This window comes from Xiphophorus hellerii, unplaced genomic scaffold (assembly GCF_003331165.1).
Source record: "Xiphophorus hellerii strain 12219 unplaced genomic scaffold, Xiphophorus_hellerii-4.1 PGA_scaffold_59__1_contigs__length_156853, whole genome shotgun sequence".
In the NCBI taxonomy this organism is placed as follows: domain Eukaryota; kingdom Metazoa; phylum Chordata; class Actinopteri; order Cyprinodontiformes; family Poeciliidae; genus Xiphophorus; species Xiphophorus hellerii.
This window is the reverse complement of record NW_022587634.1, coordinates 95,400-113,743: the sequence shown is the minus strand read 5'-3', so window position 1 is coordinate 113,743 and position 18,344 is coordinate 95,400. Positions and strand designations below refer to the sequence as shown.

Genomic DNA, 18,344 nt, shown 5'->3' with positions numbered 1-18,344 from the left:
ATTGCCATATGTAGGAGCTCATTTCGTCACTCCAGAGAACGGGCCTCCACTGCTCTAGAGTCCTGTGGCGCTGTGCTTTACACCACTGCATCCAGCACTTTGTATCGCACTTGGTGATGCATGGTTTGGATGCAGCTGATCACCATGGAAACCTATTCTATGAAGCTCTCTGCACTAATTTGCACATTGTTCTGGAGCTAATCTGAAGTTTGGAGGTCTGTAGTGATTGACTGCAGAAAGTTGGTGACCTCTTCGAACCATGTGCTTCATCATCAGTTGACCCTGCTCTGCAGCCATGAGGTGGTGGGTGGCCCACCGCCTCATGGCTGAGTTGCTGTCGTTGCCAAGCACTTCCATTTCCTTATAATACAGCTGACAGTTGACAATGGATGAGGAAATTTCATAACTGGATTTGTGATAGGTGGCATACTATCACAGTTCCATGCTGGGATTCACTGAGAGCGACCCATTCTTTCACTGATGTTTGTAAAAACAGTCTGCATGCCTTATGATTAATTTTAAACATCTGTATCCATGGAAGTGATTGGAACATCTGATTCGGATAATTTGGATGGGTGAGCAAATACCTTTGGCAATATGGTGTATATGGACCAGAACCCAGCAATACTTTAGTTAGAACAACGGTTCATGGAAGTTGAGAAGGACTGCTTTCCACATAAATAAACACACTCATGAAATTCAAATCAGTTACACAACAGGTTTGCAGGGAGAGAGGGGCAGAGAAGCCAGATGGGTTGAGACAAGAAGGGGCAGACGACATGAGGCTGAGAACGAAATGACCCAATTTTGTCATGCAGCTGCAACAATGAGAATTGATTTCAGCAGTTTGGCTCGACCTTACAGAGCCCTTAAAGGTCTAAATACTTCCAAGGTCTCTTGGTAGATGTATATTAGAAAGTAGCTTCTCTTTAACACTTTATATAACCCGATGAAATTATTCATTCTTCCTGTTGCAGCTGCGGAGTAAGGTCTATTTTTGAGCTCATTGTGCTTCACACTGCTGGACTTTAGGGAGGGTTCAGAGATGCCAGGAGGTACCACCTACATATAAGGATGGACTCTCCCCTAGATTCAAGGTTATCTGAAGGGTTGCAATACTGCTGATCAAAGCCAGGCTGAAGATTCCTAGACCTCTGCTGAGATACTGTGGTCTGACAACTCTCATAGCCAACACTGACGGGAAGTTAGAGTCAGGTGGCTTAAATGAAGTGAGGTCTGCTACGTGAGCGCTAAGGAGAGACGTGCCGAAGCAAACCTGTTGATTCATTCCATCTGTAAATTTAAGAAACTCCGGTCCAGAAGACATTTTGTCATAAGTATTTTGTGAATCCTGTGAATGAGTGGGTGAGCAGAGAGGGAGGGGGGAAGGAGGACGGGAACCAGTCGCTCTGATAGGTTTATTTTGTCATAACCTGCAAAGAATCAGCCAGAGACAGAGATTAGGTTTCTTTTAATTTCTTTTCTGCAGAATAGGAGAATTGAGAACAGACGCGACGAATCGCTGTCAAACACTGTCTGGACTCAATTCTGCCAGATCTTTCTTTGCATTTCTCTTTATTGTATAGAAAAAGGAGGTTGGGCTTCTTCACACAGTCACACAGAGAATTGACCAACCGTCTTTATATTCTGGAACCTCCTATGGACATGCCCTTACAAGGGCATGTGGCTGACCACAACTAATCAGTTACATATGGAACTAATAACACATGAATGTTTTAACGTTTTTAGCTTCCAAGCAAACATCCTAAACAAAGTTAATAATATACTACAAAAGAAAGAGAAGTTAAGTAAATATAAAAAGAAGAATAATATGAGAGTAATAATATAAAAAGAATAATATAAAAAGAATAATATGAAAGAATAATATGAAAACATAACTTGTAAAATAAACTCATGAGTAAATGAACAGGAGGATAATTTTTCTAACATTTCCCACCTGTTTTTCATATTATGCATGAAGTCTAACACAGACATCAGGAATACATCACTTGTTGGCACATTTTCAATGCATCCATCATAACGTTAGACATCAGGGTGCCCCTCAGTGATAGAGGCAACAAGTTGATATTGATATAGAACATGTCCAACAGTTTTGGCTATCAGAGATTTTAGACATGGGATTATGCAGGCAGTAAAAATACAAAACAAGAAAAGAATAATAAGAAGAGGCATCATTAATTTCAACAGCAGGTGCCACCATGGTCCAGATATGAACCAAGAAAGGAAATCTCCTTGTGAGGGAACAGCATCCTGTAACATGGCTTGTTGCAGATTCTTTAAGGCAGACATGGCTTCAGCAATATGAGTTTCATTAGCATCAGAAATATAAGTACAACAAGATGTTCCTATCATTACACACACACCACCCTGACTAGCTGTAAGTATGTCCAACACCATCCTGTTTTGGAGAACCATCAGTCGCAATTCACTAAGTTGTTGATTCTGTCCTCTCTCAATGTCCATGGTAATATTTACCAGGGTCTTCATTCTGTAATCCAAAGTTTCAATCATCAGCATAGATTTTGCTACTCCAACCCATGGAAAAATTGACAGTCCCCATTTCTCAGCAGTACTCCAATGTTTGTGTTCTTTGGGAACATTTGAACCCCAGATAGGATCATGTGGCTGGAAAACAATTTCTGAATTTCTCCGCCGTCGCAGGTGATGGGAGTGTACTGCTGCAGTAGATACAATGATGGTATGATCAGAGACAAACACAGGAGCACAAGTACCTGACCAGTTCATGGGTAGCGACGCATAGATATTACTTCCTCCACACAGAAACCAACCACCCTCAGTGGGATAATTTCCTCGAGGTGTCCACATGGGACATGGAATTAGAGTCCCATCAGCACGTGGACAAACGGAGCTAGGAAATAAATCAGTAATATTTTGCTGGCATCCAGGTACATGGCCTACCCGAACAGTCCAGTTTCCTGGTGGAGAATGGATACAGACCGGATGTTTTGTCCCTGGCATCGTGACAGCTCTCATCCGTGATGGGTATCCAGTAACATTACTGTAGGTGAAGATAGGCATCACGCCAGTGCACACCCTTTTCATCAGGATGTCACCATCTGAAGTGTTGTCTGGAGTCGCTGGCATGAAACGTAAAGCACAAGAGGCAAAACAGACAGCTTGGGACCTGTTCATGGGACTGACATACAGAGTAGGTTTCCTGGTAGACTTTGGCATCACCGAGCAGACGTAGCAGTTGGTCATGTTCCGTTCTTTGGCCAACATCTCCACATAAGTCTGCCATATGTTGTCATGGTGATGGTCTGGAAGGTGTCCTAGCCAGATCTTCATAGCAGTGGTATGGACAAATCTTCTCCCCAGATGGATCAGTGAGGTTGGACTGAAAAAACAGGACACGCACACAGCAGCCACAGCACAAAAGAGGACCCATCTCCATGAGGACCCCATCTTTGCTCGGTTACAGAGATGTTAGAGTTTACCTAGGACTCTATGGAACAGGGATGTGATGAGTTCTTCGCTGACCTTGAGATCCGTAACCCTATAAAGCCACGCCCCTTTGTAGTCAGATTTCCCCACTGCCCCCACCTAGGTCTCCAACACTCTCTGCAACTTACAGTGGCTGAGGTGAATCCAGGATGGTCTCTCAGCGATCTTTACTGCAGTGGGAGTGGTCAAAAGCACTTGAAACGGTCCCTCCCACCGTGGGCAGGCCCAGTTCTGTCTCTTAATGGCCTTGATGAAAACCCAATCGCCTGGTTTCACCACCTGGAGGTCCTGTGAAGACAACGGTTCTTCTGGCAGTGAATTTGCATTTGACACTTCTTTAGACTGTAACATTTCTTTCATGTAATCAGCTAAAGTTTTTTCACTGTCATCTGGTGGTGGTGTGGTGTCTTTAAATAAAGGAAGCTTAAAAGCTCTGCCGTGTACTATTTCAAAAGGAGTTAAACCATTCCCGGTGGGCACAATTCTCATGTACATTTTCACTAAATCCAGACACTCTGGCCATGGCCTTTTAGTTTCTTCCATACATTTTTTAAGTCTGGATTTAACAGTAGAATTTGCTCTTTCAATTAAGCCAGCACTTTGGGGATGGTACGAACAATGATTTTTTAATGTTATCTGCAATCTGTCTGCCATTAACCGAATGACTTGATTCACAAAATGTGGACCATTGTCACTGTAGATTTTCTGTGGGATGCCATGAGTTGGAATGATAGTTCTGCATATTGCTTTAGCTACAGTTAGTGCATCCGCATGTTTTGCTGGGACAATTTCAACCCATTTAGAAAAAGCATCAATCATCACTAAGCAATATTTATAGGGACCACTTTGAGAAAGTTCAATAAAATCCATATGCATAGTCTCAAATGGGTATTGTGGCTTAGGAAATTGACCCCTCTTTGGTCGAACATTTCCCTGTGGATTATGTTTTACACAGATTGTACATGCTCTACAGAAAGTTTTAGCATATACATTAAACCCAAACACTGAAAAATGCTGCTGAATTATGTGAACCATCCCACCTGTGGACACATGGCAACAACTATGAGTCAAAATTGCTGCAGCATTAAAAGACTTTTAGGAAGAATAGGTTTGTTGTTAAGCATATAAAGGCCTGTTGTGTTCTTAACAGCACCCTTACTGAACCATGAGCGTTGTTCAGCACGGTGAGCAGCTTGTTGGTGTGACAGGAGAATTTCTAGATCAATAAGAAGTTCCTGTGATGTTGCATGATATATTTCTGACACACCAAAAGCGCCTGTAGCAGCTAGCTTAGCCATGTCATCTGCATAACGATTACCAGTTGACACAAAATCAGTCCCTTTAGTGTGAGCAACACATTTGAGAAGGGCCAACTTAGATGGTAAGAGTATGGCCTGAAGTAGCGATAACAGAAGCTTAGCATGTGTAACAGGTTTGCCAGTACTAGTAGTCATACCCCTGCGTTCCCATTGTTTAGCAAAAAAGAAAACTGTAGAAAATGCATATTGACTATCAGTATAAATAGTGACATCTTGACCTTTAGCCAACTTGCAAGCCCTGGTCAAAGCAATTAGTTCAGCAGCCTGGGCTGAATGATGTGCTTTAATCTGTTTGGCTTCAACTACTTCACCAGCAGAGGTCACCACTGTGTAACCTGTTTGAGTCTCCCCTTTGTAATTTTTGGAACAGGATCCATCCACAAACCATACATTGCCAGTTTTTAATGGCACATCAGACAAATCTGGACGAGGTAATTGTAATTTTTCAGTTTCAAACACACAGTCATGTGGAACACCGTCTGTAGCAGTTGGAACAAGAGTAGCAGGATTAAGAACAGTACATCTCTGAATTGTTAAATGAGGCTGAGAAAGCAAAAGTGCTGTGTAGGAGAGCTGTCGAGCAGGTGACAGAAAAGACATTTTTGCCTGCAACAACAGCACATCTACAGCATGAGGAACCAACAAATTGAGTGGGTGATATAAGACCACTTCTGCTGAACTTTCTACCGCTAAAGCAGCTGAGCATACGGCTTGTAAACATAAAGGAAGTGCAGATGCGACTGAGTCTAGCCGTTTGGAATAATATGCGATAGGTTTTAATTTTCCTCCATGAGACTGTAACAGGACTGAACACATAAACCCATTTTTACAATCAACAGTTTGAATGAACGGCTTCCTGTAATCAGGTAGCGCAAGAACTGTGGATGAGATAAGCTCTGTTTTCAAATCTGTGAACTGTTTTTCAGCTTCCTGTGTCCATGTTATCACCTCAGACATGGCCATAGGAGTCTCATAAATGAGATTAAGTAGCAGTTGTGTTTTTTCTGCAAACTGTGGGATCCAGGCTCTGCAATAATTACAGAGGCCTAGAAAAGCCATCATCTGTTTTTTTGTTATAGGTTTTGGAGCATTCGCTATTGCAGATTTTCGCTCATCATGTATTTCTTTTCCATTTTCAGAAATCTGATGTCCCAAATAGCGAACTTGTTGTTGAACCCACTGTAATTTTGATTTGCTAACTTTATTTCCAGTAGATGCAAGGTGATGTAAAAGTTGCAGAGAATCTGCTTTACATGCTGCTTTACTTTTAGATGCTATGAGAAGATCATCTACATATACCAGAATTTGACTGCCATTTTGCGGAGTAAAACTTTCCAGACAAGTCATAACTGCTTGTGTGAAAATAGTTGGACTATCAGCAAAACCCTGTGGCAAACGTGTATAAGTATACTTTTTTCCTTCAAAAGTGAAAGCAAACCAGTATTGTGAGTCAGGATGTACTGGTATTGAGAAAAAAGCATTACTTAAATCGATCACGGTGAAAAATTTGCTTTCTGGGTCTAGGGAATTAAGCAACGTGTGTGGATCTGGAACGTTTGGGGCTCGAGTTTGGACTGCTGCATTTACAGCATGGAGATCTTGGATCATCCGCCAATTTTTTCCATCAGCCTTTTGTACTGGAAAAATTGGAGTGTTACATGGTGAATCAAAACATGGTCTAATTATTCCAGCATCCAAAAGGTCTTGTACAACAGGTTTTATTCCTTCCTGTGCATCCGGTTTTAACGGGTATTGTTTTATTCTGGGCCTACACTGTGATTTTGGAGTAATAGTGACTGGTTCCACTATACTAATTAATCCTACATCTGTTGGACCTGTGGACCATAATGAGGCAGGCAAAGTCTGTAGGTCATCCTCATCAGACTGCGATAGTAGGACTGTAGAATCTAAATTAAATCAAGGAGAATCTGTAACTTTTGGTTCTGTATCAAAGAGAACTCTGTACGACATTCTCCAAAGCTGTGTACTTGGACTGTACATCCAGCCTATTTTTTGAGAGCAAGGCAGAAAATCAGATGCCATTTCTGCTGCTTTTAAACGGGGACCTGTGTCTCTGCTTTGTGTGTCATCAGCTTTAAACAAAGACAGATGTGGGACCCCTGGTAGGCAATAAAGAGATAGCTGTTGTGTGGGCAGAAGCACAGAAGCTGCTGCAAATGAGTTTCCATCAGTATACAAATACTGAGTAGTCACCAACATTGGTGCCTGCTTTAAGAATTTTTTTGCATATTTGTCATCTGTCGTTAAACACACATTCATGATAACTTCTAGTTCTGCTAACGGTGTTTCATCAACAGGGACAGACAGAGACTCTTTTGCTTTGGTTAAGAGTTCACTTTTTTCACTTATCTGTTTAAGAAATGGCAGCTGCAGAGCGTAATACATTGGTTTTTCAGTTACTGTGGCCATAACGTTTTCAACTCTCACAGCTTTCATTCCTCCCTTTGTAGGGAAAATTGCAATGCCTAATTTTCCCATCAAATCGCGCCCTAAGAGATTAATTGGGCAGCTAGGTGAAATTACAACAGGGGCGTGCAGCCTTTTTCCTGTCTGAGGATCACAGATGTCAGTAGAGTGTGACATCCACTCTTGTGAAGTTTGACCATTTGCTGATTTTACAAATATAGGAGTATTGGAGGATTTGAGCCCTACACTGTCTTTAACGCAAGTTTTACAAGCTCCAGAGTCACATAAGAAAGTCACAGGCTGACCATGGACAGTCAGAACAATATACGGCTTTTCTTTTAATGCATTTAGTAGTTCACATGCCCCATACACATTAACAACTTGAGTCTGAACTTCGTTTTTAACAGTTGATTCATCTAGTCATGCCTGATAAGGTCGTGAATTGCCCCTGCGACCTCTCCTCCTCCCCCTTTGGTGTGGCGCCTGTCTCTGATTAGGACATTCTTTTGACCAGTGATCTAGTGACCCACAAATCCAGCACCCCTCCTCTGTTTGTGGTATTCTGTTTCTTAACTGAGACAACCCCCTAGACCGAGGGCCACCTCTGCCCCCCTGAAAACCACCTCTATTTCCTTGAGGGGGTCGGGTGCTTTGAAATGAAAACACTTCCTCTGGGTCAGAGGTGGAATCTGCCCAGAAGATATGTGCATCTCCCCCACTAGCACTGCCTCCCTTTGTTTTTGCATGTTTCTCTGCATGCCGTGCATATTCCATTAACTCATGAACGGTGGAGGTGTTAAATGCCACCAGATGTTTTCTAATCCATTTAGCAATGTGTGGGAGAAACCCGGACATTAACATATTTTTTAATTGCTGTTGGTAAGGAGAGCCTTTATGATCACTGAACATAATGCCGCTGTGAAATTTATATTCTTTTTCAAAACGGATTTTAAAATCATCTACATCTTCCCCTGATTTTTGTTTAATTGAACCAAGGTGGGAATAATCTGCATGCCTAGCAAAAACCTCCCTAGCTTTTTGTTGAACTTCATCCCACTGATGTTGTAATTCACTCCCCATAGTAGCTTGATATGGAAGAGCAGTTCCTGGAGAACGGATTGAGTATCCAGTATATGTGCCCCGGACTTTTGCCCAATCTTTCCCTAAAGAAGATTGCAAGGCTTGGCCAAATTCATATCCATTTAATCCATAGGAATTATAAATCCCTTCCATGTCCATGATCCATTGATCAAGATCTTCTTTTGGAGAAGTTACATCTTCTACAGCTTTTCGGGCTTCCTCAAGAGACCACGGACGGAAAACTAGTATTGTAGGTTGTTTATTTTCCTCCCCTGGATTAGGATTTGCGACCTGAACCATTGGATATAACTCTTCTGATGGCTCAGACAGTGAAGGGTACAAATTTTGATATGAGCTAGAAGAACCCGGAGTTTTAGAAGAATTATATGGAGGAGGATTTTCCATTTGTACATGGATTTTAGCAGCTATCGGGGTTGTTTTACTGCGAGTGGATTGAGACGGACCCAAAGTTTCCTGTTTTTTTTCTATTTTTGCAGGCTGGCCTGTTAACAACCCCCTTAATGCCTCAGGAGCGTCCTCCTTTGGGTCAAAGGCTGGGGGTGGGGTTTTTTGTGCACATACTTGAGCTCGAGGTTGAGTTTCATTATCTTCTGATCTAACAAACAAAGCTTCGGTTTTTCGGCCTAATTTATTTTTAGCACACGCATTATGTCTATTTTGTGCCTGGGTTAACCACTTACGTGCAACTACAAGTTCCTTTAATTTTTTCTGTTGTCTGGTACCAGTTTTTGAACTAACACTTGTTTCTAATTTACAAACCACGTCCTTCCATTGTTCCACTTTCAACACACCATCTACCCCGTACTTCTTTTTCCATTTGGTGAGGTACTTTAAGTTACCTGGCTCCATCTCACACATAAACTTCTCATCCCCTTTAAGACTTTTCACCTTCCCATGTGAAGAACCCATTTTTTTTACAGTGTTTTCGTCCCGTTCTTTATGACACCTAGGGTGGACACTATAGAACGGGGAATTGGGAAGTGGGGTGGTGGTTAAATACTTGTCGTGGTAATCCTCACTTCAACTCAACTCAATAAATGATTTGAGTGGAGAATTCTTGCTACTCATCCTCAACAAGCCCACCACTTGCTTTCCCACTGTTATTTTAAAGGTTTCACAGTTTTCTTTCCCTTCGTGTGTGTGTTTTATACTTTCCCTTCTTTATTTTTACTTTACATCAAACGGGGGACTGACAACCACCCGGATACCACATTATTTACTTACTTGGCTGATTCCTGCTCTGTCTCGGTTCTGAGTCCCGTCAATCCGCCGTTGGCAGAAAGAGGTTGACCTAAGACACTGGCCCAGCGAGGAATTTACCCCCCGGGACTTTCAGGTTAAAGAACCTGACTGCCGGCAGTTTTCAGCGCGTCTTTCTCCGTCCATCAGCGGCGGGTATGTTGGGAATTCCGGACGAGCCTCCAAAAATGATAGGTTTATTTTGTCATAACCTGCAAAGAATCAGCCAGAGACAGAGATTAGGTTTCTTTTAATTTCTTTTCTGCAGAATAGGAGAATTGAGAACAGACGCGACGAATCGCTGTCAAACACTGTCTGGACTCAATTCTGCCAGATCTTTCTTTGCATTTTTCTTTATTGTATAGAAAAAGGAGGTTGGGCTTCTTCACACAGTCACACAGAGAATTGACCAACCGTCTTTACATTCTGGAACCTCCTATGGACATGCCCTTACAAGGGCATGTGGCTGACCACAACTAATCAGTTACATATGGAACTAATAACACATGAATGTTTTAACGTTTTTAGCTTCCAAGCAAACATCCTAAACAAAGTTAATAATATACTACAAAAGAAAGAGAAGTTAAGTAAATATAAAAAGAAGAATAATATGAGAGTAATAATATAAAAAGAATAATATAAAAAGAATAATATGAAAGAATAATATGAAAACATAACTTGTAAAATAAACTCATGAGTAAATGAACAGGAGGATAATTTTTCTAACACGCTCCATCTGCAGTCAATGCATCAGCTTGTTTTGGAACGGTTTGCTCCTGATAAGCAGAGGGTTTCATCCTAGTCAGACATCCTTGAGCCTGTTCTTCTGAAGCGATGATCACGTTGCTGTCCTTGTTGATAAAATGAAAAAGATTTGCAGCGAGTAGCTTTGTCCCATGTTTATTAAGATTGCGTCCGCCTCTTCCAAAAAGGTGAAAGCGCTGCCAATAGATCCAGAGGTTATCGATGAAGGTCACTGAGCAGGCAGAGCAGGTTTTTCAGAAACATTTGCAGGCTCTGAAGAGCCACAATGCATGGTTAAAACATTGGAAGGAAGAAACTGAAAGATGTCAAAGAAGACCTTTTAATAAAGAGTTTCCAGAGACAGGATTTTGGTTTGTGATGCCATTATTACCCGGATGATTCTTTTATTATACAAAAACCTCATATTTTTCTTAGATGCTTTTAAGGCGTGCGTTGTTCTAAAAATAATTAAAAGAAGACATGCTGGATTTTAACACGCTAAAGATGGGTTATCAGAATTCATTGCTTCAAAAGTTTTCAGTCTCAATTTTAACTAGATTTTTTGGAGCTTTGCACAGGAGTGTAAACTTGGGAAGCTCTGATCGTGAAGCTGCAGGTGCAAGAGAGAAAAAAGCAATCAGTGTCTGAGAAAAGGCCCATCCATTGCAGAGAAGTCAGTACTCATGCATGCTGCAATTTATGTGCTCCATGTTCATTATTGTCTCATTCAACATTTTCACTTGAGTCTGGTTATTTAATAGTTGTTTGTCACCATAATTTTGCGTCGTTGGCGGGATCCCATGTGTGGCTCATGGGATGAAATAATCAGAAGTAAAGAGACAGAAGAACTGATCACAAATTTCACGTTTTCCATCATTAGAAAATGTGAATCCACCAAGCTCATATTTCAACAGTGACCTGGTGAGGATTCCTTAGAATTGTTCAATAAGCCTAAATCTTCATTCATGAAATGAAACTGCAGGATGTGATGACAAAACTGGTAGAGCTAAAGTCACAGACAGTATTATTTATATGGAACAGAGAAATGATGGTTTCACAACTTTCACTGAAAAACTTTTGTCTTTTAAGAGTCTTTTTATTGAGCCATTTAGAAATACCAAATCCACCTTTAAACAAAGGAAAGAACATAAAAAGATAGAAATAATTTTTTAAAAAGTAACATGACTGAGTTCAAAACTGATTAATTATAACAGACAAACATTTAATCTGTGCTACCTTCATCATATAGTGCATTAGAGAGCAGGAGGAAACATTTTCAGTACGTCAGCAACCAAATGAAGAACTTTCTTCCAGTTTTGCTTAAGAAGAACTTTATATTTCCAGCTGGATCTTTCTCTTCAGCATCAAAAAACATAACTGGTGATTTATTCAGCTGTTTGCATCTACATTAGTTTAGAAAATTACATTACTTCAAAAACACCCAAGATCTCACATTACACCAAATGTTCCAGTTTTAGTTTTCATGTGCAGGCAGAGGTTGGTATTTGACCCTGGAGGTTTTGGTTTTGTAGATGACCACACCGCAGACCATCCCAACAGCAGCAAGGAGACATCCAGCCACAAACATCAGGTTCAGGTTCAGGTTGACAGCTGCAGACGAGAGGAACACGCTGCTGATGGAGTCCTGTTCACATTTTATCTGCTGCTCATAAACCTCATCATTCCATCTCCTTACCTGAGGCCCCTCTGGGGTCCGCTTCACGCTTCAGACGCAAAGGACCCTGGGAAACGAAGTGCCTTCCGCTCTCGATCACTGCCTCTCTCGTTCTGCGGAAGTTGTGTATGGTGGAGTTGTTGCATCCCCTTGAGCACCTGGTGTTGGGGTTTCCTGCTTCACACATCATGACTGTGCAGCTGATGTACACCTGAACTCAACAAACCACAGAACAGAAATGAACAGAAACCACTCCCTCTGGTGTTTGTTTTCATGCAGAATATTTTAATAATTCATTATTTTATATAAAAATTGTTACTTTTGTTCAAAATGTCTACAAAAAACAGGTACAAACTATATTCAGTTGGTGGAAAAACTCCAATTCAATTAAAAATCTTTTCCAGTAAAGTTTATTGCTCACCTGATCATGCAGTCCGATGAACTGGAAGGCCTCAATGCTGAACCTGAACTTACTGTCGTTGGGGGTGGAGTGGATCTGCACAGTCCGGTCAACATTGCACCTGATGGAAACCAAAGGCTCATGTTAACTGATTTAAAGCACATAGATGGAACCATCAACCTCATCATCATCAAACGTCTTCAGAAGTTGATCAAATAAACTGTTTTTTATAAAAAAAAACAAGAAAATTTAGCTTTAAATAAAATTCTCTTTTAACTAAACTGCTTGTTTTGGCAGTTTTAAATATGAATATTTTGACATTTGAATTGGATTTTTGTTATTTTATCTGCATGTCTTAGCCAAAATCAGTGTGTAATTATGTGCAGATAATGTTAATGGTGACGCAGCATTAACATCATGCATGCATCAGCCAGATGGAAAGCCACGCCTCACCCGTTCTCAATGATGGAGTAGGTTGGATGGTAGTTGGGGTTGTCATACGGTGCAGCTCTGCAGGACTCCACAAACATCTCGGTGTTGTTGACAGAGGAGCTGGCGTCCAGCTGCATGTAGATCCTGTCTCCAACGTCGTACTCCAGTGGGTATGAGTTTGGGCTGAACATGGCGCCGAACTGATTGTCTTGGTAGAACTCAAGCTGGTATGTGAACGTGCCGAAGCCTTTCTCCCACACCGTGACGGTCTTTCTGTGCACTTTGAAGCTCAGCGTCACATTCCCCCGTTTGGGGTACTGGCAGTAGAACCGGGCCTCCACCAGGTGCTTCCTGGTGATCAGAGCATTTTGGTCATCACTCCCCGTAGTGATCTCATTCTTGAAAATGAGGTAGTCATCGTCTTCCTGCAGAGGGAGTGGTCTGTGTTAAAACAGCTAACTGACTGGGAGGAGATGAGTTGATGTGTCAAACCGCTCTCACCTCGATCTGAGTCCCACATTGGTTGAGGGGAATGATGGCGACGATGTGAGTGTGGTTGGAGTGCCTGCGGAGGCTGCAGACGGTGTTGCTGGAGTCACTGAGGCGAAGATGATTCTCCTGGAGTCCAAAGAAGGAAGCTTTGTCAACCTCAACCTTCATTGCGGATTCGGTGCAGGTCACTGTGGCTTCAACTGGAACAAACACAGATGTTTTAAATGATTAGTAGGCAACAAAAAATGGCCTGAAATTTCAACTAACATGAATAATCTCTGTAAAATTATCTCCACTGATCGATGGAACTGTTTTCTCGGTCTACTGAAGGTATTTCCCAAAGTAAGCTCACACTTACTTTGATGCTTTTGGACTTCCACCAGAACACACCTCATCTCAGACTGATAGGCAGAGTTCCTGAAAATGTATTACAAGAAACTGTTTCATTTTCCTTTTGACTAAAAGCACTTCTGTCATATATGAAATAACTACTGTGTTTAACTACTGTGCTACTACTATTCTCATCAACTTAACAATGGGAAACACACCCTAAAGTCTCTAAAATGGACATTAAATGAGGAAAATGATTGTTTGGCAGCCTTGCGTCTGTTATGAAGAGATTGCAAAGCTGTTCATGACTGAGGTGCAAAATAAAAGAGACAAAAGATGAACTAATCCTGGTCTCACCAGCTCACTGATTCCACCACAAAGCAGATTGGGTATTGTTCTCCCAGGTCATCTTCAGTTGGTGTCCACCTGATGATAAAGTCGTTATTGGTGTCCCTGTGCTTGGTGACGTTTGTTGGCCCACTGAAGATGATGTTTTGGATTCTGGGTGACAAAAAAAGCAGAGGTTATCATATCATCAGTGTTGATTTATCATTGGCATCAGCCTTTAGTAAACTCTGGTAACTTACGATGAATATGCTGCAGTTGCCTTGACTCTGATCTCCATCTCTTTGTTGACCTCAGCCTTGATCCGTGTTCCATGTGAAGGTGTCGGAGACTCAAATTTAGGCAGGTAGAGACCCTCCTGACATGAGGGAATGGGCGGATCCACTGGGGAATAAAAACAAAGAAACTTTAAATATCCATAAATATAACCTTGCTTTCCTCACTTATCTTGATACTTGAGCATTTTGCATTATAATTTACTTCTGAATGAAAGATTTTTGTATATATCAGTCAAAGGGTCTGGTAATCTGGCTACATTCACACTTCTTATCACACATGGAAAAAATGGGGAACCAACCTTCACTTTCTGTACATTTATTAAGGAAAACATACAACATTGGGAAATGATAAACAAATCACCACATTACACAATCTATGACTTTCTGTTCCCTGAAGAATACTGCGTCTCACTGAGGCCTGTTTGTCTTAACCACTTTTGAAAAGGAAATTTGCCGATTTACTGCTGGCGATGAGCTCACAGTCTTTGAGATCAAAAGGTCTCTTTGCCTCCATTCAAAGGTTTTGTGTCAAAGCGGTTCCCACACCTGAACCGGGCAGGTGGGTCATTAGCAGTACTGATCGAAAAGTTGACTAATATTTCCACTCAGAAAAATTAAGCAAAATAATAAGATTGATCCAAATATTTGCCAGAGAAATGAAAACCGTTTCCTCCTAGATCCTAATTTCTTTCTTACATGACACAAGTAAACTCTTCTGGGAATTTAACTGGAACTGTGTGCTTTGAGACAGTGTTTGAATCCCGTTCCTTAGGGTTAGTCCCATTTCTCATTTCTTATGCTTGTCCCTTAAAAATAAGAGTTAAGGATTATGCTATGAAATGGTATTCAGCTTTTATTTAGCCTTTCCTGCAACACTCCCAGTGGGTCTGGTTTGAAAAACGACAGAAAAAGCACTTTATGGTCAGTTATTTATTGCAACCAGTAAATGTGTTCTTACCTAGAAAAGAGAACTGCAGAGGTTGCTTACTAAGGGGAGTACTGCTCACACTTTGTGTCGTTGTTGTGGGAACAGTGGTGGTCTGCCGCCACCACCAGGGTGTTGTTGTAGTTGGTGTTGTGGTAGTCTGCCACCACCATGGGGTTGTTGTTGGAGCTGCAATTGTAGTTGTGGGTGCAGTGGTAGTGGTAGTCCACCACCACCATGGGGTTGTTGTTGGAGCTGCAGTTGCAGTTGTAGTTGTGGGCTCAGTGGTAGTGGTAGTCCACCACCACCAGGTTGTTGTTGGAGCTGCAGTTTCAGTTGTAGTTGTGGGCTCAGTGGTAGTGGTAGTCCACCACCACCAGGTTGTTGTTGGAGCTGCAGTTTCAGTTGTAGTTGTGGGCTCAGTGGTAGTGGTAGTCCACCACCACCAGGTTGTTGTTGGAGCTGCAGTTTCAGTTGTAGTTGTGGGCTCAGTGGTAGTGGTAGTCCACCACCACCAGGTTGTTGTTGGAGCTGCAGTTTCAGTTGTAGTTGTGGGCTCAGTGGTAGTGGTAGTCCACCACCACCAGGTTGTTGTTGGAGCTGCAGTTTCAGTTGTAGTTGTGGGCTCAGTGGTAGTGGTAGTCCACCACCACCAGGTTGTTGTTGGAGCTGCAGTTTCAGTTGTAGTTGTGGGCTCAGTGGTAGTGGTAGTCCACCACCACCAGGTTGTTGTTGGAGCTGCAGTTGTAGTTGTGGGTTCAGTGGCAGTGGTAGTCTGCCACCACCATAGGGTTGTTGTTGGAGCTGCAGTTGTAGTTGTGGGCTCAGTGGTAGGCTGCCACCCCGACCAGAGGTTGTTTGTGGTGGTTGGTGGTGTGGTGGTGTAGGCTTGTCTCTTCGTCCTTGAAGGCAGTGGATACTTGCGAACACTTGATCCATCAGAGTAGAACAAGTCGATAGTGCCGCGTGCGTAATCTTCTACCACCATCTCAAAACCAAAGGTTCTGTAGTCGGAATTGGTGTACTGGTAGTGTAAAGTGCAAGAATCCTGGAACAATAAACACATACTAATTAAATAGTTAATTATCACAGTTTTATATGAGCTAATAATATAACTTAAAATATGTGACTGACCTGGTCAAGCTGGAAGCCTGAAGGGAGTTGGCAGTTGTCACACTCGTATCCTTGGTTATTCCCATACCTGCAGCGGACTCGGTCGCCATCAGGGTCAAAGGCAGCCAGCCTGTACGTTCTTGGGCAGTTCTCAGGAACTCTTCATGGGATACAAACACAAATTGTAAAATCAGCAAACCAAGAAAAAAAAGTATTTTCAACATTCTCTGAAGTCTCTGACATTGACTTGATGGAAATCACATTGAAAATAATACAAATATTTTGGTTTATTCTTTACATTTGATTGTGTTTAATGCAAATCAGTTATAGAAACCAAAGGATAGTTACCTTAAGAAGGGGACAATGGCAATATCAGGTAATTTATTTGGTTTTCTTGTGTCCGACCTCGTTCCAAAATCCACTTGAGAATCCAAGTTCCAGTTAATAACCGAGTTACGTGTAGAGATCCAACAGCAGCTAGCTGCCCTGATATTTTAAAGGAACAGGACAAGATAAAGCTTCATGCATATTTTGCCACCAAAAACACAACAGCTATTCATAACATGGATGATGATATTCAAAGTGATTCCATTCTTTCAAATATGAATATTTTTTTTTACATTTGTAAAAATGCTCACCTGAGATTGAAAGGTTTGTCACTGGGGATGGTCCATGTCTCAACTGTTTCTGACTCACACCATTGGCTTTTGTAGGATGGAGTATTGGTGCTTGTGTCAATTTGAGTTCTGACTTGAGTGTTTGCATGGCCGCAGTTGCTACTGTAACAATACCAGTAGTGGTTATAATAACAGGCATCATAAGTATCTCTGGTTCGGAGGGACATCTGTGGGTGAAATATTATAAGAAAATATGAAACTTTACAGCACAAGATGGTTCAGTCCTTCATGTAAATGACTGATTTAAATTTTTTTTTAAATGTTTAAACTTTTTGTTTTAGGTAATTAATAGTAAAACATATTTAAGATTTTTTTTAAATTTGAAATTGAAGTAGCTGTAAAGCAAGAAAAAATGGTTTTAAAATGTTTTCATCAATCAGCCAGTTGGTAAGTATATTACATTTTTATAATTTTCTGAATTGAGGACAATCATCTCAAAAGTCGTAAAGAAAGAAGATGTAATAATGCAATACAGAATAAAGAATAAAGACGTAATAAAGAAGATCTAATAATTTATTAAATTATTAAAATTTGATTATTTCAGTAAATCCATCAATATGTGAACCACAGATTAATCCCACACATACTAATGATTTCAAGTTTTTATTTCTGTTAATTAAAAAAGTACATAATACAGAAATGTGGGTTTCATGAAAAGTATGTTTAATACATGCTTAAAGGATATAGTTTTAAAAATATAATTAATCCAACAAACAAGCCCCATTGAAGCCTTTATTGAACATGACTGTACACACAACCTTCCTCACAGTTTAACGTATTAATATGGCGCAACAGTCAAAACAAAACATTTCTAAGATAAATATTATCCTGTTAAATCTAAATATAAAATGTTATTCAGGGGTTTTTACCTTAACTGACCCATCAGGGTTCCTTCCTTTGTAGGTGAAGCTGGTGGTTCCTCCCCAGTGATGAGACGCCGACACCAGGGAGGTGAGCAGCAGCAGCTGCAGCAGAAGCAACACCGCGGAGGCCATCTTGATGCTCTCAGCTCAACTCTGTCACTAGCAAAGACGCTCCCGTCTACCTGCAGCATTTTAAATACACCTGCCAGGTCAAAGGGGTGTTGCAGGATGAAGGAATGAAGAGAAGCTGGAGAACAATGAGGCAGCTGCAGAACTGGTTTGAGAAAACAAACAGAAACCAGAGCATATTTCACTTAGACTGATGCAGATGAAGAACAGGATGGGAAAACCTTTCCAATGTTCTGTTTTGAATGGAAAACTTTATTAAATAAATAAATGAGTGACATATGAATGAAAACATGAAAGGCTCAATAAATGAATGGATTAAGGACTAGGCTGATAAAAAACTTTTAATTTCTTTTTTCAATAAAAAATATC

At 41.1% G+C, this 18,344-nt stretch overlaps 2 protein-coding genes across 5 annotated transcripts in view; both read right to left on the bottom strand.

Annotated features, from left to right (window-relative positions):
* LOC116716495 (CUB and zona pellucida-like domain-containing protein 1) overlaps positions 1 to 18,031 on the bottom strand; it is a 29,150-nt gene extending 11,119 nt beyond the window's left edge. The window contains exons 1-13 of one of the 4 annotated variants that reach the window (XM_032557318.1): positions 17,853 to 18,028; positions 16,945 to 17,150; positions 16,655 to 16,792; positions 16,328 to 16,466; positions 15,227 to 16,241; positions 14,233 to 14,374; positions 14,003 to 14,146; positions 13,674 to 13,732; positions 13,325 to 13,515; positions 12,845 to 13,248; positions 12,413 to 12,512; positions 12,013 to 12,202; positions 11,392 to 11,927 (exon numbers count right to left, since the gene is read on the bottom strand). In XM_032557318.1, coding sequence (XP_032413209.1) covers positions 11,791 to 11,927; positions 12,013 to 12,202; positions 12,413 to 12,512; positions 12,845 to 13,248; positions 13,325 to 13,515; positions 13,674 to 13,732; positions 14,003 to 14,146; positions 14,233 to 14,374; positions 15,227 to 16,241; positions 16,328 to 16,466; positions 16,655 to 16,792; positions 16,945 to 17,150; positions 17,853 to 17,978 — 2,991 coding nt within the window. In that variant the 5' untranslated portion in view covers positions 17,979 to 18,028 and the 3' untranslated portion in view covers positions 11,392 to 11,790. Of the gene's footprint in view, positions 1 to 11,391; positions 11,928 to 12,012; positions 12,203 to 12,412; positions 12,513 to 12,844; positions 13,249 to 13,324; positions 13,516 to 13,673; positions 13,733 to 14,002; positions 14,147 to 14,232; positions 14,375 to 15,226; positions 16,242 to 16,327; positions 16,467 to 16,654; positions 16,793 to 16,944; positions 17,151 to 17,852 lie in introns of those variants that run through there. The other 3 variants (XM_032557319.1, XM_032557316.1, XM_032557317.1) reach the window with 3 other exon arrangements.
* Positions 1,931 to 9,849, bottom strand: LOC116716496 (endogenous retrovirus group PABLB member 1 Env polyprotein-like). Its single transcript, XM_032557320.1, has 2 exons — positions 9,558 to 9,849; positions 1,931 to 3,774 (listed from the first exon to the last, which is right to left on the bottom strand). Exon 2 carries the CDS (start codon positions 3,445 to 3,447, stop codon positions 2,044 to 2,046), a length of 1,404 nt encoding a protein of 467 aa, XP_032413211.1. The 5' UTR covers positions 3,448 to 3,774; positions 9,558 to 9,849; the 3' UTR covers positions 1,931 to 2,043.
* Positions 18,032 to 18,344: the final 313 nt, after the last annotated feature.